This window comes from Miniopterus natalensis, chromosome 9 (assembly GCF_054644295.1).
Source record: "Miniopterus natalensis isolate mMinNat1 chromosome 9, mMinNat1.hap1, whole genome shotgun sequence".
Lineage (NCBI taxonomy): Eukaryota > Metazoa > Chordata > Mammalia > Chiroptera > Miniopteridae > Miniopterus > Miniopterus natalensis.
The window spans coordinates 59257313-59283264 of NC_142089.1; the positions used below are offsets into that span (position 1 = coordinate 59257313).

General features: G+C 44.3%; 1 protein-coding gene and 1 pseudogene across 2 annotated transcripts in view; both read right to left on the minus strand.

Moving 5' to 3' along the window:
- Positions 1–4443: 4443 nt before the first annotated feature.
- On the minus strand, positions 4444–4818 carry LOC107525132 (large ribosomal subunit protein P1 pseudogene; annotated as a pseudogene).
- A 1848-nt stretch (positions 4819–6666) lies between these two features.
- Positions 6667–25952, minus strand: part of BCAR3 (BCAR3 adaptor protein, NSP family member) — a 106990-nt gene continuing 87704 nt past the window's right edge. For both annotated transcript variants that reach the window (XM_087820601.1, XM_016197167.2), the window contains 5 exons: positions 22853–22968; positions 18659–18830; positions 15609–15720; positions 9507–9719; positions 6667–7288 (listed from right to left, as the gene is read on the minus strand). In XM_087820601.1, the coding sequence (XP_087676727.1) occupies positions 7110–7288; positions 9507–9719; positions 15609–15720; positions 18659–18830; positions 22853–22968 (792 nt within the window). In that variant the 3' untranslated portion in view covers positions 6667–7109. The remainder of the gene's footprint in view (positions 7289–9506; positions 9720–15608; positions 15721–18658; positions 18831–22852; positions 22969–25952) is intronic.

Consider the following 25952-nt stretch of genomic DNA (forward strand, 5'->3'; position numbering starts at 1 on the left):
CACTGAAGGCGTGAAAGTGGTCTACTTGCCCTCAAACAATGTCTCTATTCAGCCTCTAGATGAGGGACCTTTAAGGCCTGTTACACGTGGTGCTCCGGAAAGGATTGTCAGCACTGTGGGAAAGAACCCGATAGAACATGAAAGTCTGGGAAGATCACACATTGAAGATGCCATCATAGTTACAGAAAAAGCTGTGAAAGCCATCAAGCCTGAAAGAAACCCCAGATGGAGAAAACTGTCCAGATGTGCAGGACTTCACAGGATTTACGACAGAGCCAATTACGAAAATAATGAAAGAGATTGTGGATATGGCAAAATAATAAAAAAGGGTGTGTGGTGTGTGTGTGTGTGTGTGTGTGGTTTCAAGATGAGGATCTTGGAGAGATTCAAGAGCTAGTAGGCACCACACCAGAGGAATTAACAGGAGACGACTTGATGGAGATGAGCGTCTCCGAGGACGGGAAGGAGAGCCAGAAAACAAATCGACGTGACAGTCTGGCAGAGGCTCCTAATTATTCAAGACTACTTTTGACTTCTCTTACGACGTGGACCCTTCTATGGTACACACACTGAAATGAAAGCAAACACAGAAAGGATTGGTACTGTATAGAAACATTTTTAGAGAAATGAAAAAGCAAAAGTCAGACAGATTACAATATATTTCCGCAAAGTTACACCGAGGGCGCCCGCCTCTCCTGCCTCCCTCCATCTCCTCCTGCTCTGCACCCGAGACAGCAAGACCGCCTCCTCTCCGCAGCCTGCTCGGTGCGAGGGCCGTGAGGACGGAGGTCTGCGTGATGACCCACTTCCACTAATGAGTGGGAAATCATCGTCATGCTGTGCAGTTAATAAACTTACCTGTTTCGTGTGTGTGTGTGTCTATGTGAAAATCTAATAACTATATGGCAAGAGCTGTATGAGTTGTGTCATAATCATCACTTAAGTACTCACCATGTGGAACAGCATGTGCAGTGCCGTGTGGACATGGATGGCCTACCCTTACATGAGCATAAGGTGAGTGATATTTAATACAGAATTAATAATGTATTCGTTTTCTTACTCTTTAAAGTTTGCTTTCAAAGAATTACATTTCTGTCCAGTATGCCTCTCTTCTAATTGGAGATAGTGTGGATCAGCCTACCACCACAGGTAAGTGGTTTTTTAAAAAGCAACAATATTTCCAATACTATATTATGAATATGACTGTAATACTGGATGCCATAAAAATTTTATAGTGATTCATTTATTAGTGTGTAGGCTAGGCTACCGTGAACACTCCTATTGATTACACTAAGCTGCCATAAAGCAATCATTGCTGTTTCATTGTCAATGCATGAATCATTACATACCTGTGAATAAATATAAATTTCTTTTTCACGTTATCTTTTCATTTTTGATGTCTTGTGTTCGTAATAAGTATAGCATCTACAGTGTTTTGTATCACACATGGCTATTGATGTAGGCACTGACACAATCTTGTAAACAGGTGACATAAACTGTTATCGGTAAATACAGTTCAGTACTGTAAATGTATTTTCTCACAATTTTCATAATATTTTCTTTTTGTAGATTGTTTTATTGTGAGAATACAGTATATAGTACATACACAAAATATATGTTAGTCAACTGTTTATGTTATCGGTAAGGTTTCTAGTCAACTGCAGGTTATTAGTAATTAACTCTATGAGGAGTCAAAAGTTAAGTAAATTTGTGACTGAGTTGGGGGGGAGGTGCCCCTAATCCCCACATTGTTCAAGGGTCGACTGAACATAGGCTTGCATATATCTCTTAAAATTAGTGTTTTGGATTTCTTCAGATACATTCCCAGAAGTGGAATTGCTGGATCATAAGGTAATCCTATTTTTAATTTTTTGGACGGAACTTCCACACTGTTTTCCATATTGGCTGCACTAATTTGAGTCCCCCAACAGTACATGAGGGTTCCCTTTTTTCCACATCCTCGTCAGCACTGATTGATTTATTGATGATAGCCATTCTCACAGGTATGAGGTGATGATAATATCCTTGTGGTTTTAATTTGCATGTCTCTGATGATTAGTGACAATATCTGTATGTCCTCTTCGGAGAAATGTCTATTCAGGTTTTCTGCCCATTTTTTAAATTGGATTGTTTGTTTTTTGGTGTTGAGTTGTATGAGTACTTTATAAAATTTGGATATTAATCCCTTATGGGATGTATCATTGGCAAATATGTTCTCCCATTCCGTAGGTTGTCTTTTCATTTTGTTGATGGTTTCCTTTGCAAAAACTTTTTAGTTTGATGTAGTCCCATTTGTTTATTTTTTCTTCTGTTTCCCTTGCTTGATGAGATATGTCAGAAAAAAATATTACTAAGAGCAGTGTCAGAGTTTACTGCCTATGTTTTCCTCTAGAAGTTTTATGGTTTCAGGTCTTACATTTCAGTTTATTCTTGTATATGGTAGAAGAGGGTGGTCTAGTTTCATTTTTCTGCATGTATCTGTTCAATTTTTACAGCGCCTTTTATTAAATGGACTTGTCTTTACCCCATTGTATATTCTTGCCTCCTTTGTCTTAGACTAATCGACCTTGTAGGTGTGGGTTTATTGTTGGTCTCTGTTTTGTTCCGTTGGGCCATGTGTCTGTTTTGATGCCAGTACCATGCTGTTTTGGTTACTGTGGTCTTGTGGTATAGTTTGGTATCACACAGCGTGATCTCTCCAATTTTGTTCCTTTTTCTCAAGATTGCTGTGGCTATTCGGGGTCTTCTGTGGTTCCATGTAAATTTTAAAGTTATTTGTTCTAGTTCTATGAAAAATGCCATTGGTATTTTGATAGTGATTGCAGTGAGCCTATAGATTGCTTTGGGTAGTATGGGCATTTTAAAATGTTAATTTTTCCTGTCAGTGAGCATGGTGTATGCTTCCATTTGTTTGTAATTTCAGTGTCTTGTAATTTTCTGAGTACAAGTCATTTACCTCCTTGCTTAAATTTATTCCTAGGTTTTATTTTTGTTTTTGGTTAATCCTTACCTGAGGATATTTTTTCTATTGATTTTTAGAGTGGGAGAGAGGCGAAGGGGAGAGAGAAAGGTGAGAGAGACACATCGATTGATTGCCTCCCACATGCACCCCAACCAGGGCTGGGGATCAAGCCTGTAACCCCAGGTACGTGCCCTTGACCAGGAATCGAACCTGCAGCCCTTTGATTTGCAGGTCGATGCCCTAACCGCTGAACAACACCGGCCAGGGCTATTCCTAGGTATTTTTTTTAAAATGCAGTTGTACATGGGATTGTTTTCTTAATTTCTCTGATAATTCATTATTGGTGTATAAAAATGAAACTAATTTTAGAATATTGATTTTGTGTCCTGCTATTTTGCTGAATTCATTGATCAGTTCTAGTAGTTTTTTGGTGGAATCTTTAGGGTCAGTCTCTATAATATTATGTCATCTGCAAACAATGACAGTTTTACTTCCTTCTTTCCAATTTGGATGCCTTCTGTTTCTTCCTTTATGTCTGATGGCTGTGGCTGGGACTTCCGGTGCTGTGCTGAGTAAGAGTGGTGAAAGCGGGCATCCCTGTCTTGTTCGTGATCTTCAGGGAAACATTTTTAGGATGAGTTGCGTATGATGTTGGCTGTGAGTTTGTCATATAGGGCCTTTGTTATGTTGAGGTATGTTCCCTTATTCCCACTTTGCCGAGAGTTTTTATCAGAAATGGGTGCTGGATTTTGTCGAATGCTTTTCCTGCGTCTGTTGATACGATTGTATGACTTTTGTCCTTCACTTTGTTTACGTGGTGCATCACAGTGATTGATTTGCAGATACTGTACCAGCCTTGCATCCCTGGAATAAACCCCACTGATAATGGTGTATGATCTTTTTACTGTATTGCTGAATTCAGTTTGCTAATGTGTGTTTTTTTTTTGGTTTTGTTTTGGGTTTTTTTTTTTCTTTTTCAGTTTGCTAATGTTTTGTTGAAACTTTTTGCATCGATGTTCATTAGGGCTATTGACCTATAATTTTTTTTTTGTAATGTCTTTGTCTGGTTTTGGAATCAGAGTAATGCTGGCCTTGTAAAATGAGCTTGGGAGCCTTCCCTTTGGGATTTTTTGGAATAGTTTGAAGATAGATGTTAATTCTTCTATGAGTGTTTTGGTAAAATTCACCTGTGAAACCATCCAGTCCAGGACTTGTTTGTTGGGAATTTTTTGATTACTGATTTGATTTCGTTGGTAGTAATTGGTCTGTTCAGATTTTCTGTTTCTTCTTGATTCAACCTTGGAAGGTTTTATGTTTCTAGGAATTTATCCATTTCATCCACATTGTATAATTTGTTGGCATATAGTTATAATCCTTTGTCATTTGTCACTTCTCTTTCATTTCTGATTTTATTTGGTCTCTCTCTGTCCCCCCCCCCCCCCGTCAATTCAGCTTTTTATTGACCATGTTATGAAAAAGGTTTAGTCAAAAATACCAAAGCACTTCTTATCACCAGACACTTCAGATTCTTTTTTTGCTTCTGCTTTCTTCTCAGCTGGGGCCGCAGTGGTAGTGGGGTCAGGACCTCCAGCCTTTACACCTGCTGCTGGGGCAGGTCCACCAGCCCTTAAATTGCACATGAGGCTCCCAATGCTGACATTGGCCAGAGCCTTTGCAAACCAGCCTGGCAGAAAGGTTCACCATTTATACCAGGTGCTTTTAACGAGGGCGTTGATCATATCCTCTGTGACTTACCAGCATGCAAGATGAGGGCCAAGGAAACACAGGTGAGCTCTGAGACGGAGGCCATGGCGTGGGCGAGTGCTGGGCGCGGGCTGCCAGGCATGAGGCTAGTCGCCGGGGGAAGTAATGGGCTCACCCCAGTGTGGGCTTGGCTTCCTCAGAAGGACTGAGCACCTTACCGGCTGCTGGGGAAGACTTTTTTTTCTTGATGAATATAGGTAAAAGTTTTATCAATATTGATTGTTTTCAAAGAACCAGCTTTTAGTTTCATCAATCTTTTGTATTGTTTTTTAGACTCTATTTTGTTTATTTTCACTCTGATCTTTATTATTTCCTGTCTTCTGCTGACTTTGGGCTTTGTTGTTTTTCTAGTTCCTTTAGGTGTAAGGTTAGATTGAGATGGTTCTTGTTTCTTGAGGTAGGCGGTAATGCTATGAATTTCTCCTGTTATTTCAGTTGAGACATGCTTCTTTGTTTCCCCATTTTGGTTGCATCTCTGTTTGTTTCTATGTATTAGGTAGATCTGCTGCATTTCCCAGTCTTGGCAGATTTGCCCTATGTAGCAGGTAGGTGTCCTGTTGGGTTCAGTGGCACAGCCCTGATCACCTGATCCCAGTGCTCCAGGAGTGTCCCTTCTATAGGTTGTGTGTGCCCTCCTGTTGTAGTTGAGCCTTCATTGCTGTTGGCACATCAGAGGATGGGATTGACTCTCGGGCTGAGTGTATGAGCTGCTGTGCAGAAGCTGACCCCAAGGATCAGAATTTACCCCAATGGGGTCTGGCGCCTGCCAAGACCTCCCTTTGAGTGTGCCACTTATGGAGCTAACCGGGTGGTAGTCTGTTGAGGTCTGAAGCCATCCACCAGGTGTGTTGGTTCTGCAGCCTCTTGGGAGGGGCTCTTGCAGGTCAATGTCAGATGCTGCCTGTGACCAGCTACACGTTAGGAGCTTCAAGGTGATTGTGGTTGGTAGCTGCCTGTCCTGAGCCTGGATGTATGTGGGAGGGGCTACACTGCAAACTAAGGTCCGCTGTCACCAGTACCGGGCCTGGGGCAGGGCAACAAAAGGCCCGAGGCACCCTGAGACCTGCCACTGCCTGCTGCCCATAATGCTCAGTCGGTGAAAAACCATTGGGGGTAAGGCGAGTTGGGTGAGGCAGGGTCTCAGGGAGTCATCAGGGTGGAGCTAATGGAGCTCACCAGGCTAATGCAGAATTGCATTTAGCTGCGTGGGAGATGGCCCAACACAGAGACAATGGTGGCTGTCGCTCCAGCCCTCTCTCTCTGGAGCCACACAATTCAGTTTCTCCCTGTATGTCTCTGGCACCACCCCTACCCCCTGCTGCCCTGAGCTTGACCAGAGTTGTTTTGTGTGGTTGTTTTTTTAAGATAGATTGCAATTTGAGAAAAATTGGATATAAAGCTATTGTGTATGGTCCCAAATTATTCAGAAAATAGGAAGAAATGGCAAATTGGTAAGTGTTTGACAGTCGGTGGCAGGGTGATGTAGGCTTATTTTATATTCCAAATTTTCTACAATAGGAAAAACCATTAAGAGGGATACTGATAAACTAGAAAGTACCCCCTTTGGGAGGTAAAAAACCTCAAAAACATACTAACCAGCTAGAGAAGAAAATATTGTTTTGAAATACGTGAAGTGGTGGCGTGAAATACACGTCTGGGTGCTCACTTTGTACCCGGCGCTGTGCTGCGCGGGGCTTGATGAGGTTAACTTGTCCAACTTGCAAGCACCGCAGCCTGAGTTTCCTGGAACCTATGTCTTCTGGAGCCAGCTCTACTTCGTATCACTATTCACTGTCTCCTTCCATTTTCCACACCAGTAGCCATCATTTTTGTTTACTGGCAGGACATAGTGGATGGCGAAGAGGGTGACCCAGAAAGGTAGGAGGTAGAATTATTGTACTCTGATGGTTGTTTAATATTAAAGAGACTGGGTACAGCTGTTTCACAAAAAGATATATTTTCATGACTATTTACATGTTTTCATATTTAAAGAATATCATACAACTGATACCTTCTGAAATGTTTCATGCTTTTAAATTCTATTTACAATTTTCTAATATGGAATTAAAACTAAGATGGTCAAATACCTCAGTAATAAAAAGCAACCGGTCAACACAGCTAGGTCATCTCTTGAATTTGCTGATCAACATTAGCAATAGTTACCTTAACAATAAATTATCATTCATTTAAAAAAATCAGTAGTAATTTTAAACAATTCATAAATAAGTGTGCTCTGTGCAATTTACATGTTTAATATCCTGTGGATACTAAAAGCTTGTACATTGTCAGATTTTGCACATTACTTCTTTTTCAAATGATAAGCTTTTCCAAAGAAGAAACTGGAGAAGCTTGAAGTGATACCCTAAGGTTCTCTAGAGAGTTATCAAAGCTCTGCTTGCTTTACAGGAGGCGGCTCCAGTTTACGTGAGAGGGCTGTTAAAATCTGGTTGAATTTCTCGTATCGCTCTGTCTGATTGACTTGTGCACCTTTGCTGCCCCATAGCAAGCGCATTTGAAATTCAGTCTTGCAGATTTCACTCATTTCTTCATCTGGTTGAAAACCTAATGTAAACAAAACAAAAGTTTTTTCAGTTCTGCCGAAAACAATGTAGAAAGTAGACTGAAAACTTGCTCATTTAAAGTAGGATCAAAATGAACTTCATTTCTCAGACCTTTAAAAAATTCCCCAAGGAAAAATACAGGATCTGCTGTGTATGAGAGAGGGCAGAGTCCACTCTCAAGGACCTGAGCACCTTTGGAGAAAGGATAAGTAAGCTCATGCCCTGGCCGGTTTGGCTCAGCAGTTGGAGTGTCCGCCCTTGGAACTGAAGGGTCTCCGGTTCGAGTCCCATCAATGGCATGTACTTTGGTTACAGGTTTGATCCCCAGTTGTGGTGCATGTGGGAGGCAACCAATCAATGTGTGTGTCTCCCCCGCCGAAAAGCAATGGAAAAAACATCTTCAGGTGAGGATTTAAAAAATGCACAAGTAAACTCACTAAACCATGATAGAATAAAAGTTGTGTGCACATGCCACTGTGGGTTGTCCTATGAGAAGGAGTATTCAAAGTACCTTTGGGGTTTTTTTTTTTTTTTTTTACAACTTCATTGATGTATCATTTACAGATCATGATTCACCCATTAGTTTGATTTATGAGTAAATTTATAGTTGCGCAGCCATCACCACCAGTCTTCGAACGCTTCCATCACCCTAAACAGTTCTGTCGATCTCTGTTCCTACCCCAGACTCCCGGCAACCACTGATCTGCTGTTTGTTTGATATAGATGAGACTTATGGGCTTTTTTGGTGTCTGGCTTCTATCACTCAGCACAAGGTTTTTGAGATTATTCCATATTGTTGCATTTTATCAATAAATAATTCCTCTTTATTACTGAGTAGTATTCAGTTATGTGGACATACGACTTTGCTTATCCATCCACCAACTGATAGACATTTCAATTGTTTCTAGTTTCTGAGTATTACGAATAATGTTATAAACATTTATGTATAAGTCTTTGTGTGGACACTTGTTTTCATTTCTCTGGGAATTACTAGGCCATATGGTAAATAGATGTTTACTTTCAAGGAACTGTCAAACTCTTTTCCAAAATGGCTCTACCATTTTATATTTTCATCAGTAACATATGAAGATTGTTTTCTCTGTATGCTGGCAACTTTTATTACTGTCATTATAGGTAGTGTGTGGTGTATCTCACTGGCTTAAATTTTACATTTCCCTAAAGGCTAATGTAATACATTTATTGGCTTTGTATAAGCAGGCACTGTAATATCTGGTGAGTTATGTGCTTTTGTTTGAGTTCTACACTGCTAACCTTGGAGGACTTTCTGAGGGAAAAAGTGAAACAGGTATGTAATGCTTACACCTACAGCAGGCACAGTGCAAACTGTTCAGTCCTAAATTCTGGTTCTGAAGCAACAGCTTTGTTTTAGGGATGAAATAATGAGCCTTTCCCACCCCATATAGGTCTTAACCTTGTGGGTCAAACCATGGGCCCTTGAAAAATTTTTTAAATTATATAGTGAGGAAGAGAGAATAGCCATTCTGATAACTGCTTTAGTCAAGTCCTGTTCTTGCATTTGCTTCCTAAATGGTCTTTTTTGCCTATAAGCCTTCAGCCTTCCTCCACACAGATGCCAGATTTAAAACATAAATGTCACCATGTGATGACACCCTCCCGTGTTTAAAACCTCTCTGGTCTTCCTCAACCAGTCCTGCCTGGAAGGCCTTCCCATCCCATCTGTATCCCTTCTTCTTTCAGCCTAGTTGGCCATCCCTTAAGACACACTTGACACTAATCCAAACCCAAGTACTTGTGGTTTGTACTTTTCCCCCAGCTCTTTCAGTGCCTTTGCTTGTGTTGGACCCTTTGATGCTATGAGCAGGGGCACTCACTTCCCAGTGTAACTGAGAAGAAACAGGAATGCACATGAATGGGGTCAAAGACACTCCGACTCCTCATGTTTTCCAATAGCGACTATGAGAGGCACTAATGGTAGGCAGGCTGACCAATTCTTTCTTGACCTTCTCTCTGTTTAGTCTATACCAATGGCCCAACAGAACACATACAGAGAGAGAAACAGGATCCTTAAGTCATTTAGGAATTAAGAGGAAGTAATGATCAGTCACATAGGAAACAAAATTCCCATGCCTCATTCTTTCCTAGTTGGTCTTTTTCTCATTGAGAACATACATGCTCTTGATTCCTTCATTGCAGTTACTATGCAGAGTGGACAGCAGCTTACAAAATCCAGCTCTTACCTTCCAGGATCCTCTCGGCATTCACCTGGTAACTGTGTGCAGCCTCTGCCATGTGTCGGGCTGTTGCCAGATGGTTCATAATAATTTCACAGCTTTCATCATTTTTTTCCCACATGTCAGTGCCTTCAAAAGTGACAGCCTGTCGTTCCATTAAGGTCACAAGAGGCATCAGCAGGGGGACTGATATATTGTTTGGGAGGACACAAGTGGATTCTGAAAAACAAGGGGTAAAGTTTTCCATATCATTTCCCCCCCCAAAGTTAAGCACAGAGAATTCCGGTACAAGATGATGATGTAGGATAATCCTAGGCCCACCTCCTCCCACGGACACATTGAATCTGCAGCTAAATATGGAACAACTTCCTCTGAAGAAAACCTAAAAGCTGTTTGAGCAAATCCTGCAAATGAGTCCAATGAGAGGCCCACATAGAAGTGGGTAGGAGAGGCTGGGACACAATCTCACCATAAACCCCAACCCTGGTGCAGTGACCTGAGAGACAAGCCCCCAAACATCTACCTTTAAAAACCAATGGGGCTTAAGGCCATGAGACCTACAAGACTATAGTGACCTGAGAAAGCAGCTTAAAGGGTTCACCTGCCCCAGGGCTCAGCAAAAGGTAGCTGATGGAGGGGTGCTCAGGCTTTATGTGAATGAGCCTGAGGGGGTCATCTAATTTAGCACACATTTAGGGCCCTGCTAGCTGACAGGCACCATCTTCACACTGCCTCACTCTAGCCAGTGGGTGTCCTTTTTTTCTGTGGGAGCTAGTTATAAACTCTCCCTCAGCTTTGCTCCAGCATCTCCCAGAAAGGAGCTCATACCCTTGCAGTTGCTGCCAGAGGACACCTTGATGTTGCCAGGGTCTGGTGGCCAGTGGGGCTTATATCCATGGGTCCCACAGGACTGTAACCAATGGAGAAAGGGTTCTTAAACAGCTACTACCTCAGGGCACAGCACAAGGCAACAGTGGCTTATGAGCTTATCCTAACTGCAGTCTGAGGGCAGGCTTCTAATTAAATACTCATCTAAGAGTTGACTGTAATCCTTTGCAGAGACCTCAAAGGATGAGCACTCCTTTGTCTCTCCCCCTGCCGTGGTCTAGAGCACCAGTATTCCCCAGAGGGGAGCTTTTACATGGAGCTGTTATCCTGGTTTTTGTGGCTGCCACCCAAGGAACTCCCCTTGATCACCTGATCTGGTGGCCAGGGGAAGTTTGTATTCTTGGGTCCCGCTGGATTGTAAAAATTGGAGAGTTCCTGGCAGGACACCCCCGCCCCCCCTTGCCCAGGGCACTGCACAGACAGCAGACTAAAACACACCCCCACACACGTCTTTCTGAGAAAGGGGCCTATTTGCCCTGGAACTTCAGCCTGAGGGACAGGTTTCAGGTATGGCATGTAACAAGGGGCTTTCAGAGGTGTTTCAAGGGAACATAAGCTGGTGGACAATATCTTTGCACACACTTTTTGCCTCAGAACAACAGTTCACCAATATCTCCCAAAAAGGAAGGATCTTATACGCTTGTCCGGAGCCCTGATTTTGTAACTGCCACCCAGAGGACACCTCCAGATTGCCTGGTGGCCAGTGGGGTTTACGCTTGCAGTTGCATAGGACTATATAAATTTGCATACTTTAAAAAGATTCTGCCTGAGGGTCTAGCTTCCAATCAGCTTGAATCTAGGTGCTGACTGATCCTCCTTGTTGAGATGGTGACAGATACGGTATATGGCATGCCCTTATACTGGAAGCAATTAAAACTGAAGTAGGCTGCTTGGACAGTCACAAAGGTTTGGGAAACTACTAAGAGCTAGGGCAGGGTTGAATGATAAAGTTCATCTCCTACATGAGGCCACTCTACCAGAATGTGTTCAAAATGAAAAAAAAAAAAAAAAGATAAAACCTTAGGGGGAAAAAACATCTTAATGGAGATAATTTACCTGATAAAGAGTTGAAAGTAATATCATAAAGATGTTCACCAAACTTGGGAGAAGAATGAATGAATGCAGTGAGAACTTCAACAAAGAGATAGAAAATATAAGAAAGTACCAAATAGAAGTTACAGAGCTGAAAAATACATTAGATGGGTTTGACAGGAGACTCAATGAAGCAGAAGAAAGGATTGGTGAACTTGAGGACAGGGCAATGGAACTCACCCAATCAGAGCAGGAAAAAAATGAAGACAGTTTAAGGGATTTATGGGACAACACCAAGCAACTAACATTAACATTAAAGAGGTCCCAGAAAAAAAGAAAGCTGCAGAAAACTTTGAAGAAATAATGGCTGAACACTTCCCTAACTTGGGGAAAGAAACAGCCATCTAGATCCAGGAAGCCTAGAGTTCCAAAGACAATTATCTTAAAGAAGCCCACACCAGGACAAATTATAATAAAAAAGTTAAAGACAAGGAAAGAATCTTAAAAGCAGCAGCAGAAAAACAATTTGTAATATACAAGGAAAGCCCTGTAAGACTATTAGCAAATTTTTCAGCAGAAAATATGCAGGCCAGAAGGGAGTGGCATGATACATTCAAAGTAAAATAAAGGGGAAAATTTTCCAACCAAGAATATCCAACAAAGTTATTCAAAATTGTATAGAGTTTTCCAGACAACCCAAAGCTAAAGAAATTCATCACCACAAGAAATGTTAAGGGAGTTCTTTAAGCTGAAAAGGGCACTGATTAGTAAGAAGAAAACATAAAAGTATAAATCTCACTGGTAAAGGTAAATATATAGTAAAAGTAGTAGATTAATCACTTATAAAGTGATTAATGAAGAAACAGAAAATCTGATCAGAGCAATTACTAGTAAGGCAATTGAATTGTTAATCAAAAACCTCCCAAACAAAGTCTAGGACCAGATGGTTTTGCTAATAAATTCTACCAAACATTCAAAAAAAAGCCAATCCTTTTCGAATTCTTCCACAAAATAGGAGGGAACACTTCCAATCATATTGTATGGGCCAGGCCAGGGTTGCCCTGATACCCAAACCAGACAGGGATGCCACTAGAAAAGAAAATTATAGGCAAATATCTCTGATGAACACAGATGCAAAGATATTAGCAATCTGAATTCAGCAATACATTAAAAGGATCATACACCATGAGGAAGTGGGATTTATTCAGGGTGCAAGGAAGGTTCAGCACCTGCAAATTAATCAATGTGACATCCCACATTAACAAAATGAAGAATAAAAAAATATTTCAATAAATGCAAGAAGCACATTTGACAAAATTTAACATCCATTTATGATAAAAACTTTTTTTTTAAAAAAAAATATCTTTATTGATTTCAGAGAGAGGAAGGGAGAGGGAGAGAGAGAGAGAAACATCAATGATGAGAGAGTCATTGATCAGCTGCAGCCCGCAATCTGGGCATGTGCCCTGACCGGGAATCAAACCCTGATTGTCTGGATCCCAGGTGGACGCTCAACCGCTGAGCCATGCCCGGCTGGGCTATGATAAAAACTCTTCACAAAGTGGGTACAGAAGGAAAGTACCTCAACATAATAAATGCCATATATGACAAGCCCACAGCTAACATCATAAGGGTAAAAAGCTGAAAGCTTTTCTTCAAAGATCAGGAATAAGACAAGGATGCCCACTCTTGGTACTTTTATTCAACATAGTACTGGAAGTCCTAGCCAGAACAAATGGACTAGAAAAAGTAACAAAAGGTATCCAAATTGGAAAAGATGAAATAAAACTGTCACTGTTTGCAGATGACATAATACTATAGAAAATCCTAAAGACTCTACCACAAAAACCTATGAGAACTAATACATGAATTTGGCAATGCAGGATACAAAGTTAATATTCAAAAATTGGTTGCATTTTCACATATTAATAATGAATTATAGAAAGAGAAATTAAATAATCCCACTTATAATTGCCTCAAAAATAAAAAAATAGGAATAAATTTAACCAAGGTTGTGAAAGACCTTGTACTCTGAAAACTATAAGGCACTGATAAAAGAAATTCAAGACGACACAAATAAATGGGAAGATAATACATGCTTATAGACTGGAAGAATTAATATTGCTAAAATGTCCATACTACCCAAAGCAAACTACAGATTCAATGTAATCCTTATAAAATTCCTATTTTTCACAGCAATAGAGCAAACAATCCTAAAATTTGTATGAAACCACAAAAGACACCAAATAGCCAAAGCAATCTATGGAAAGAACAACAAAGCTGGAAGCATCATGCTCCCTGATTTCAAACCATATCACAAAGCTATAGTAAGGAAAACAGTATGGTATTGGCATAAAAAAACCCCAGACACATAAAGAATGGAACAGAGAGAGAAACCAGAAAAAACTCGCACACAGATGGTCGGTTAATTTACAATGAAGGAGCCAATATTCATACAATGGGAAAGGCTAGTCTTCAGTAAATGGTGCTGGGAAAACTAGATAGCCACATGCAAATGAATGAAACTTGACCACTACCTTACACCATACACAAATTGATTTAAAACAGATTAAAGAACTTAAATGTAAGACCTAAGACCATAAAACTCTTAGAAGAAAACTCTTGACATTGGTCTTGGCGATAATTTTTTGGATTTGACAACAAAAGCAAAAATAAACAAGTGGGACTACAGCAAACTAAAACAAATTCTGCACAGCAAAGGAAACCCACAAAATGAGACGTCAGTCTATGGAATGAGAGGAAATAATTTGCAAATCATATATCTGATAAGGGATTAATATCCAAAGTACAGGGGTGGGCAAGAGTAGGTTTACAGTTGTGAGTATGGGAAACAGTTTATTCTTGTTTTATTATTGTATTATTTTCCAAACAAAGTGTAAACCTACTTTTGTCAACCCCTGTATATAAAGAACTCATAGAACTCAATGGCCAAAACATCCCAAAACACTAATCTCATTAAAAAATGAGCAGAGGACCCAAATTGGCATATTTCCAAAAAAGACATACAGATAGATGATGATAAACAGATACATGAAAAGATGCTCAAAATCATTAATCATCAGGGAAAGGCCAGTTAAAACCACAGGAGACAGAACCTCACACCTATTTCTTCTCTCTTTAATAAAAACCATCCTAGTAAGTGTTGGTGAGGAAGTAGAGAAAAGGGAACCATTTGCACTGTTGTTAGGAATGCAAATTGTGTAGCCACTATGGAAAGCAGTATGAGGGTTCCTCAAAAAATTAAAAATAGAACTATATGACCCAGCAGTTCCACTTCTGGGTATTTATCCAAAGAAAACAAAAACCCTAGCTCCAAAAAATATGTGCACCCCCCTATCCATTGCAGCATTATTTACAATAGCCAAGACATGGAAACCACCTAAACGCCTATCGGTAGATGAATGGGTAAAGGAGGCGTGGATTATATACACAATGGATTATTATTTAACCATAAGAAAGAATGATATCCTGCCATTTGGGACAAAATGGATGGACTTTGAGGGCATTACACTAAGTGAAATAAGTCAGACAGTCACATATGCGCTCACTTATATGTGGAACCCAGAAAACAAAAACAAAACACACAGACAAAAAACCCGAGCTCATGGATACAGAAAACAGTTGGATAGTGGCCTGAGGTGGAGGGTGGATGAAATGGGTGAAGGGGACAAAAGGTCCACATTTCCAGTTATAAAACAAATAGATTATGGAATACAATGTTCAGCATGGTGACTGTATTACTGCGGGGCATACTTAAAAGTAGCTAGGAGAGTGGGTCTTGAAAGTTCTCACAAAAATTTTTTGGTAACTATGTAGGGTGATGGATGTTAACTGGACTTACTGTGGTGATCTTGCAGTACATACAAATATCAAACCATTACATTGTACACCTGAAACTAATATAATGTTATATCAGTTATGCCTTAATTTCATAAAAAATTAAAGACAGAATGAAGTGACTGGTAGCCTATGGCTTTTTTTTTTAGCACCTGCAGCAATGCCGTCATCCGATAAAAACCTTGACTGACACATCAACAATCCTGCAGATAACTCGGAGCCTCATAATATGCCCTAAGTGCTTTGATCAAACCAGAACAGTACAATCTATTGGTCTTGCAGGCACCAGTGGGGCAGCCACCAGGCCTGCTTCGCCGACCCTGGGCTCACCTCTGCCTTCGTGCAGGATTTTGCTGAACGGCTTCAGTTGTTTCTCATAGAGGATGGCGGATTGGGTATGCTGGTGCCGCAGGGCCGTCCATGTTTTTTCTAACCTTGTAATCTGGAAGGAAGAAAGGTGTTACCATTTTGGAAAAGGTCCTTTTTTAAAGGTTCTTTATAAAAAAATTAAATGTTTTTATTGATTTTAGAGAGAGAAACATCGATGTGAGAAACATCCATCGGCTGCCTCCTGCACACCCCTGCTGGTAACCCAGGCATGTGCCCCGACTGGAAATGGAACCAGTGACCTTTTTTTGGTGGATAGGATGACATTCAACCAACTGAGCCACACAGGCCAGGGCTAAAATGACCTTTTTGCTTAAGTTTTGGAATAGATGCACGTGGTAAAAAAGAATGCAGTTGAAAGGAGTGTACAGAGAAGTTAATCCCCCACCCTCACCTTAGTCCCAGGCCCATCCCAGGGACAACTCCTCATCAATTTCCTGTGTGTGTGTCTGTACACACACACACACACACACACACACACCTGCTTGAAAATAAATACGTCATACTACATGTATTTTTTTTTTGCTCCTTGCTTGGTAATCATTTCATATAAGTACATATAAAACAGCATAGAACAGCCTCATTGTGTTAAACTTCTGCATCATGCTCTACTTTATGGATAAACCATAGTTTAACCAATATCCTATAGATCAGGGTTTTCAATGTGTTTTCCTATTACAAAATTACCTCCTAAAGATTCTGCAAATGTGTACATGTGTGAAAACATCTAGAGGATAAGTTTCCAGAAGTGGAACTACTGGGTCAAAGAGTGCATGTGTTTTAGACTTGAAGAGGAGCTGCCAGCTGTCTTCCATAGAGGTTACACCGAGGGGATGCAGGAACGTGAGGCTCAGCATTTCCATGGCACTCGTAAGGAGTGACATCTGAGACGTGGAGCTTGCTCAGGCCGTATGACGCCATCTCTCATTCCTTGACATATCCTTTGGAATAATGTCAACACCAACACATGCCAGTGACTCTGCCTGCCTCAGATAAATGGCTCCCCACTCACACCGTAACACCAGCAGGCCTACGTGGAGTTTTCTACATGAAACAAGGGGGAAAGGGCACTAATATTTAGGGAATGAGAGCCGACTCAGGCGTTTGAGGAATTTCACCTAATCCTCGCAACACCCTACGAAGCAGGAATTTTGGCCTCATTTTACAGATCAGAAAACAGAAGAGATTAGGTAGCTTGCTCAAGGTTTCACAGCTGGTAAATGGCAGGGCTGAGATTCATTTCACTGGCCTCTAAGAGCTCTTGTGTTTTCCAAGTGAAAGGGGAGGAGGGCTGGGCACCGGCAGACTTTCTGGGGAGGAGGGGATGTGGGCTGGCCTTCCTCCGGCCACCACACCACCCTCACAGCCCGGCTCTTCCTCAGCCCTCAAGCAGCGCCCTTCTGAAAGAAGCCCTGTCTTGGCTGAGCCCGTCTGCTGGATAGGGGGCCCTCTCTTGGTACGAGAAGCTGGGAAAAGAAAGTGGCCCATGTGGCTACAGTATGTGGGCAGGTTTGGATGGTGACACATAGAAATGACGTGACTGCTGGGGTTTTTCCTGGGTCTACCACTTCCCTGCCCAAGCAGCGCTCTGGCTCACCCCAGGCCCTGGGCACCCTGGAGGACTAGTTCCCTCATGGCTGAGGTGCTCAGAGGGAGAGTCTGAGGCTGTGGGAGGGGGGGTACCTGCAAAGGCATGTTGACGTGCTCAGGGATAAGTCCCTAACCGCTGAGTTGGATGTCATGGACAGCAATCACATAATGCCACAAACATCCCCCTTCCCACTCTCTGAGGAAGCTCTGGCTGGAGGGCTACATACGCAGCTTAGTTTGTTGGCTCAGGCCTCAGAATTATACACAGGTTTGGATAAGAGGAAATAAATCTGATGCAGATTGAAGACACCTGAATGAAAAATTAGAATTCCTGATATTGTAGAAGTCTATCATGAAAATATGGCTGAATTTGCTAATTTCCAGTATCAACCCTACTAAATTCCAGTGCATCTAAAGAATTTTGTAAACTCTTGGAATATTACATTATAATTGGAATTGAAACCCCTGCCAAATTTTCCTGGAGAAGGAATGAAGTTGTTCAGCTTCTTGTCTCTAAGATGACCTTGCTTTAAAGCAAGGAAACTATGTTCCTAACGTGCCCTGCAGGACGCTGACTGCAACCGTCTCCCCAGGGGCAGTGCTGGGTTTTCAGCGAGAACCCGGCAGGATTTCCAAGACAATCTGAGGCTCTGAACCAGCCCCGCTTGATGACGAGTGGTTTTGTGTTGCCATCTGCAGCCCGAGCTTGCAGGGCTGTAAGGGAAGCCCCTGCGCACCTAGGGCTAGCAGAGCAGGACGGGGAAGCGGAATCTGAGCGATCGAGGCCACAGGACTGTTTTCCTCTATGAGGTCCATTTGATTTTAAATACAGGTTTTCAGTTTTGACACTCCTAAAAATAGGCCATCAAAGCAGGTAAGTTCAAAGTGCCCAATTTCAGAAATTCTAACTCCGGGGTTATATGGCAGGTGGTTCAGAAATCTGAATTTTTAAATAAGAGGTGTTTTAGGTAACCTGAGGAACATTCTTTGAGATAAACCACTCTCAGGATTCTCAGAAATGAGCTCCCCAAATGGCTCGGTTCCCCAGTCATTACCCCAAACTGCACGCACATCTAGTGACTCAGGTGGACGCAGTCTCTTCCTTACACAGCACAGTTGTGCCAGTCACACCATCCTAGTTGGTTCTTCAGGAACACTGTTCTCCAGGGTGACTCTTTTTATTGTACATCGAAGAGAAAGTGTGGGCTGTCAGCAATACCCCGCTGTTTTTAAAAACAGCCAAAACGCTACTCTTGGCTGTCCCCTAATCAAAGCAGCTTTTGCTAAGATTCAGCTTACCTTTGGAGACTGACTAACACTGTGTGTGATCTGCTAAGCATGGGCTTGCAGAATGTGAAGCGCACACAGGCCCACGGGGCTACACAAAGCAAGTGGAAACTTACCTGCGGCATTTCCAGGGCTTTCATGATGGCCGAGAAAGAATAGAGGTCCCCCATGGAGTCCTTCAGTTCCACCGCCACCTGGATGATCCTGTTGAGGGTGGCTGCTCGGTCCTCCAAAGTGCCCGTGCAGCCCAGGATGTCCACCGCAATGCCAATGGCCATGGTGCTGTGTCTGAGGGGGAGGAGATCAGTGGTCAGGCCCAGGGTCAACAGGACGAGGGGGAAATGAAGCCAGACCAGCCAGGAAAAGGACTGGCTTTGCACCATCTCCTGCCCTTGCCCCGAGATGTGCTGGTAGCTCGGGCAGTTTGGCTGTTGATTTCAACAGAGACCACCCCCACCGGGCTGACTGCGGCAGGGCCCGGGCAGGACCTCAGACTGAACTATGCAGAGTCCAAAATGACAGGTGCCCCAGGAGCAGGCTTGGTTCAGGCCTGGATCTGGGGCATGAAGGGGGCCCTCCTCAGGCAAAGTGCATGTGGCTCCTTGTACCTTCTGCCATGAGAAATCCCAGGAGGCAGCGGGTTCCCCCCAACACAATGGGGAATCCCTCGGGGAAGCCCTGGGCAACCTCTGCTGAGCCCCCTGCACTGGGGTATAGACGGGACAGAAAAAAGAGAGAATATGCTCGATCCAGGAAGACGACAAGGGTGTCGGAACCAAGAAAGGAACAAGGAGCTAAGAAGAGAGTGTCTGCGGCTCTGGTCGAGGGGCCAGAAAGTGGATGGGACCGTGGACGACGACTGGACAGTGGACTGGCGGGATGTCCCTGGAAGGTCAGACTCTAATAAAATGAACATCTTGTTTGTATCTGCCGACAGTCCTCCCTTTTCTCACCCTGAACTATACAGGTGGACCTCACAGACCCAGAACAGGAAGCAGCGTGACCTTTTCTTTACATGACAATGGGGCTAATGTGGACTGGGCGGCAGAGCGGCCTCCCTCACTGCCGGCAGGCGTCAGACTCGACCCCTTTCCTTCCCCCTGAAAATCAGGACTGCCGAGTTGACTGCAGGGAGCCGGAATGGCCTCAGTTACATTTCCTCCAGACTGTGTGATGCAAGTGCTGGAGGTGAAGCCCCAATTCATTGTTACTAGTCAATCTGGTCGACAAAAGTCCAGCCCAGGAAAAAGTCCTAGAAGAGGTTATTTGGGCCAAACTGATGGCAATTGCCAGGAAGCAAAATCTCAATGGATTGGGAAAAGTCTCAGGAGAATGGCAGTTTTGCAGCTTATTTTATACATTAGAATCAAAAGAGGAGCTATAAGAGGGGTTACGTGACGTCCGCTAGTGGTAGATTAGGGAGGCAGGAGAAAGCGAAGCAGGCAATTGCCGAGATTAGATAAAAAGCGACATCGAGAGGCACGAACTTCTTTTACATTGGAGGGTAGAGGATAGTTAACATTTAGCACAGAGAAATGGTATGTGGGCAACAAGAGCCATGTGGTTTCCTGCTCTGGTGCCACGGGTTGTGCTGTCGAGGGGTCTGGAAAATTACCCTGACATTTCAAAGGTATGTTATCGCGGATGCAAGGACAATGTAAAAGTTTAAGACTGACCTTTGTCAAGGAAGCTACAGGCCTGGAATGTGACTACCCACTATGACCTGCTTTTAGTTAGGAGTTTGTATGGCCAGACCAGCCTGTGTGGTTTCTTCGGCTCTCTGAGTTCGTAAGGCCTGCCATGTGGGCCTCCCCTAGGCTCATCAGGTTTAGTACGTGGCCCCTTTTCCGTCCACATCTAATATTTGTTAAATAAGTAATGAGCTCTGCTTGCTCTGTGTGTGTTTGTACATATACAGGGTGGGGCAATAGTAGGTTAACAGATGTGAGTATTCAAAACATAGTTTATTCTTGCATTATTATTTATTATCGCATTATTTTCCATATGAGCAATTGTAAACCTACTTTTGCCCCACCCTGTATGCTTGTACGCTGCTTACTCACAGTGTGACCTTAGGGTGTTACTGACTGCTCCACTCCTCGATTTCTTCATCTGTAAAATGGGAACAAGGGTAGTTGTGAGAAATAGAGACTGTGTGTAGGTATAAAAATAACCAAAGTGCTTGGCACTGGCAGGCACCTAGCAAACAGTACTTGTTACTACAATCATCTCTATGGGTACATCTTTCCCTCTGTATCTTGGTCCATTTTGCCTGTTTGTCTCTTTTCCTTCATTTATTCCCTTCCAGATTTCTTGTCTTTCTTAATTAATGGATCCTAACATAGACTTAAAGTCTATTTTTATCATCTGTTGTTTACTGAAGAGTTTTGTTACCCATTTGCAAAGTGTTAAGGTTGAGCCAAACATTTTAGATGTTTCTTTTAAACTAATAGTAAACTAACTTCTGATGTTGCATTCGGTCTCTTTTTTTATTCAGTGTTTTTCCCTTGATGTTTTTGTAGCCCTTAATAAAAGACATATTTTCTACTTCTTTAAGACCTGGCATTATACCAGTGGCTAACTGGGTAACTCTATCCATTCATTCAACCAACATTTGTCTAAAACCTCCTGTGTGCACCACTATGGGAAAGACACTCAGCCTGGCACGTCTGCTACAGGAGCGCCAGGGGTTGGCAGCAGGAGGCACTCGCTGTCATACGAAGGATCTCTCTACTCAGTAGGCCTGGAATGGGTGAGGTGGTAAATTAAAAAATAAAGGGTGCTTTTGTATTTGATTCTGAAACACAAGAAGATGATTCCATCTGGCCTTTCAGGACCACTATACCCCTGACCTTTATTTAAACACATTGTCATGAAGAAAACCGCTGCCCAGACTCTAGCAGGAAGACCCACAGGTCAGCCCTGGACAGGAAACATGCCAAGGAGCAAGACCCCAGGGCAAGTGGCAATCGGGAGAAAGGAAACGGATGTAGACGAGAGTGGAAGTCTGAAAATAGCCGAGAGAGAAGTCCCAAGCCTGCCGACCACAGCCTGGTCCCATGTCCAACACACCTCATGAAACTGATAAAATGAGGCCTGGCACTTGGGGAGTTTCAGACTGAAATGTACCACATGAGAAATGGGGAAGTTGGTGGCTAGAATCTAGAAAAGTCTGATCAGGAAAAGTAGAAAAATTCAGAAGGCAGACCTACAATTGCCCAAAGGCATCTACAACAAGGATGCCTGAACAGTCCACACAGACCATGTCCAATCTCCTGCCTCCCACAAGTCTCCCATTCGGCATTCTGGTGTCTTCTATGAGAGGCACCTGTAGCTGCATAGCCACAGCAACAGTGGCACTGGAGCCGTTTTATCTGCTTTGTAGCCAGGTAACCTTGAAAGTAGGGGTGTCGACCCCCCACACTATTTGAAGGGCACTGTTTACATTCTGGGGGCGGATGTCCTCGGACCACACTGCCCACTGCCCACAGGTGGCTATTTAAGCTTAAACCAGTGAACAGCAAACTAAAACATTTCATCCCTCCATAGCCACGTGCCGCTGGTGGCTGCCACGATGAGATAAGAACAGTTCAACTGTCATAGAAAGTTGTACCGGGTGGTGCTGTGACCTAGAGCATCGTGGGAAGCCACGGGCAGGGGGGATGGACTCAGGGCCTGGCTGTCCATTCAAACCCACACGTGTCATGGCAATGGGAAATGGGCTGGAAAAATAGAAAACTTAACAAGATAACCTTGCCCAAATCAATGGGCTTTTTTGTGTGTCAGGCCAACTTCCATGGTAATAAGAGAATCAAGTCTACTTCTGATCTTAAAAATGTGCATTGCTATTTCTGTCTTTCTAATTTCTAAACATCCAATGTACATGTGTGTGGGTTTAAATGGACAGCCAGGGCCCTGGCTCTTCATGAGGGGAGGACAGTGATACTTCAGAGGCGGGCGGGGGCGGGGGGGACCGAGTGCCATCACTCTCTGACCTCTGAGCCCCCATCTGTCCACCCCTCAAAGGAAATGTTCAGACTCTGTTCCTCCTGGCCTTTCCCAAGAACTCCCACTTAATTTCTAAAGCAATCTGGAGCAGGGACAGGAACGTGGTCTTTGTTCCCTGACTTCCTCTGTGCCATCTCTTTGTACATCTCCAGGAATTCTTTGGCTAAGGCTTCTAGGGAGAGTTGGCCCGAGCCACACACCCTCGAAGGAAGTGGCTTGGGGCAGTCGGCTGTGCCTCTCTCTGCTCCGAGGGCCAGGGAGGACTGCGAATGGCCAGATAGGCAGAGGACAGCGCTGCTTACCTTTCGATTATGTCCAGACGCAGCTGGTGGCCATAAGGCAAGGTAATGAGTTCCAGCCCTGAGCTCACGCCCATGTTCTTCTTCATCTCTTCCGAGACTTCTAGAATCCTAGCGACCTGTCAAGAACACAGTTGAAATACACGGGATCAGGAAGTGGGCTTGCTGTGAACACGAAGTCAGCATGTGAAAGGAAATACACTGAGCTGGAGCAGGGTGGGTGCACTTAACCTGCTGGGTTCCTTTTGAGCAACGGCCTCTGAAAAGATAGTTCTTAAATGTGGTATTTGGAGGATTTTAATACACCTACTGGAATATAAAACCTGGGAGGAAAGCGCCTAAGTTGGTCTGCAGAATCTGCAAATTTGGTGTTTCTGCCCAGCCAGAGAACGGTGCAGTGCCTGGAGGTCTTGTCTGACACAGGCTGGGTCCCGCTGCGATGTTCTGCTGCAGACAGCAGGCTGCACCCGATCCCCTGCAGTGCAAAAGTGGAACTGCGTCCCAGGGCCCCTCTGCTGCGTGCTTGGCCGTTCATGTTCTCACTTAATGGCAGGCTGGCTGCTATTACCCCTAATTACGCCTCCCCAGGGCTCAGTAAATGCATCATACGTCTGGAAGCCATTAGAAACGTGTATAGAGATTTGAAACCCAAGGTCTCAAACACACCCACATCCCCCCCAGAGGGGTTTTCCTTAAAGAAAATCTTTGTTTGTTTGTCGCAGTCAGCTCTCCCATCTCAATTCCAGTGTGTAATCACAGTTTATCAGAACCAGGTATTAGTTGGCCACTTACAGTTATTACATGTTACCTTAAACTGTTACAAAGGAGTCAGTGCCTTTCTAAAACGGGGATAGTGATGCCTCACAATGCACCCAGCGGAAACGACAGTCTCACCAAGCCCGGACATGGCAGGCACGGGACAATTCCCCTCCTCCATCTGTGGCGCTGTCCTTAGTTCTCCTGGGCACATGAACAGTCCAGATGCCTTCATAATAGGCTCCAAAACACATCTGGAAGTTTAGCTGGTATTATTAACTCTGACCCTTCACTTCTGCGGCTGAGCAAGGATCCGCTGTCAGCCCTGGGGGAAATGAGCCTGTGGGAGTCAGCTATCCAGGGGCAGACCCCAGAATAGGATGCAGAATCCATACCAGGCTCTCTGAGCCTCAGTTTCCCCTTCTCTAACACAACTGCTAAGCTAACCTTTCTCAAGAACTTTGCAAAGGATCAAATAAGCTGAAACCACCAAAGAACTCTTTGAAAATACAGGTTGTGAATCACCGGCCATGCGGAGGAGGGAGGATTCTGGCCCACTCTCTGGAAAGAGATTTACACCTTGACCATGGCAAGGCAGCCCAGATGCACACGCCAGCCACCTGCGGTCACACACACTTTGCTTGCTTGTTTAGACAGCTGCCCTGTCGGAGGCTCCAGACCCAGCACATCTATGGGGCATCCTCCAATCCACCCACACTCTGGAGCGAGATTCACAGGCTTGTCATGGATTTGGTTTTGTTCTGGAAGCACTAGCATCCGGAGCGATCCTTGTCTGTTTTCCTTCACTGTAAACATTCAATCCCCTGGTCACTTTCCTGGGGTTTTACCAGCAAATGCAATGCCTGCTTGCCCTAAGGCTGAGCTATGGGACAAGAGGGTCCTGTGCTCACACTGCAGGGCCTGGATTAGGTCCCCTGGGAAATACCCCAGGCCATGCAGCTTACAGATATGGAGGAGGGACGGTCCTTTCTAGAGCATTTACTATGAACTGGACCAGCATCAGAGCTCCATGATGAGGGGTCCCAGTCTCCCTCTGTTCCTCAGATCGTAGCCACCCTAGCTCTGCTGGCTCTCCAAACTCTGCCTGCAGTGACCCAGGGGAGCCCTGGCTGGGGCATGGCCTGGCCCTCCTCCAGCTGCCCAGGGGCCTTCTGAACTGCAGTGAGATTGCCTGGCTCAGCTCACCGTCTCCAATGCCCTCAGAAGAAGACTGATCGGCACTGTGTCCTTGCAGACCTGTCTCCCCCACTGAACTGCAAAGTGCTTTGAAGACGCCAACCTAGATGAGCCCTGAGTAGAGACTTGAAAACATGGAAGACCTAATGGGACCTCCCCCACCCCACCTTCACTGCACACACAGAATGAGTCTTCCATAAGCCAAACCCTCCCCACCAGGTTTCTAACGTCTGAGTTTCTGCATGTGTGTGTGGTCTGTCTCCTGGAAGACGCTTTTTGTGTTCCTCATCTTGCCAACTCCTATTCAGCTTTCAAGCTCATCTCAGACATCCCCCGTCTGATCCCCTAGCTGCCCCATGTTCAGAACCCTGCTCAGAGGCCCCACAACTCCTGTGCCTTCCCCTACAGAGCATTTTCCACTCGGGTTGTGGTCTGAATTCCTGTATTACTGTCCCTCTCCGCCTCCCCCACCATGACCTGGCCTGGCCTACAGTAGGCACCAAATCAAGGCTGAATACGTAACACTAATCCTGGCCGGGCATGGTATGGAGGGTGGAGAGAAAGATCAGGAGAGGGAAGGAGGCAGGATTAGATTCAGGCGGTTCATCCCCAGAGGCCACGCTCTTAACTCCTGACACTCACTTGCAGCCACTGCAAAGACAAGTGGGCAGGAGAATGGTTCTGGGAGAGTGGCTGGGCCGTTGGTGCCCATTTGCAGGGGGTGGGTCTCAGTGGATGCCCACCCCAGCCCCCTGGGAGTGGGGTGCAACACTGCTGGGCAGGCAGCTGGGAGGTGCTCAGGACCACCCGCTGCTCTAATGGCCTCTGTGGGTGTCAGCTCTGGGCTCTGAGCACCAGGGGAGCCAGCTCTCGGGCCTCAGTTGCTGCCCAGCGCTCTGTGAGCTTCGGGGTGGCCCCATCTGGCTGCCGCTGCATTTGGGGTGGGTAGCAACAGCCCTTGTTTTATTTCCCTCTCAGAGTCACTGGCTGTGCCCGCTTTGTGGGCAAAGCCCTGAAGTCAGTGGCTCCAGGAAGAGGACAAGGAAATGGCGTGGCCTCAGCAGGGTGGCCGGGAGACTGCACAGTCCTGCCCTCGGGGAGCCAGGCAGCTCCTGCTCCGGGCTCTGCCCCCCAGGGGTGCTTGATGGTG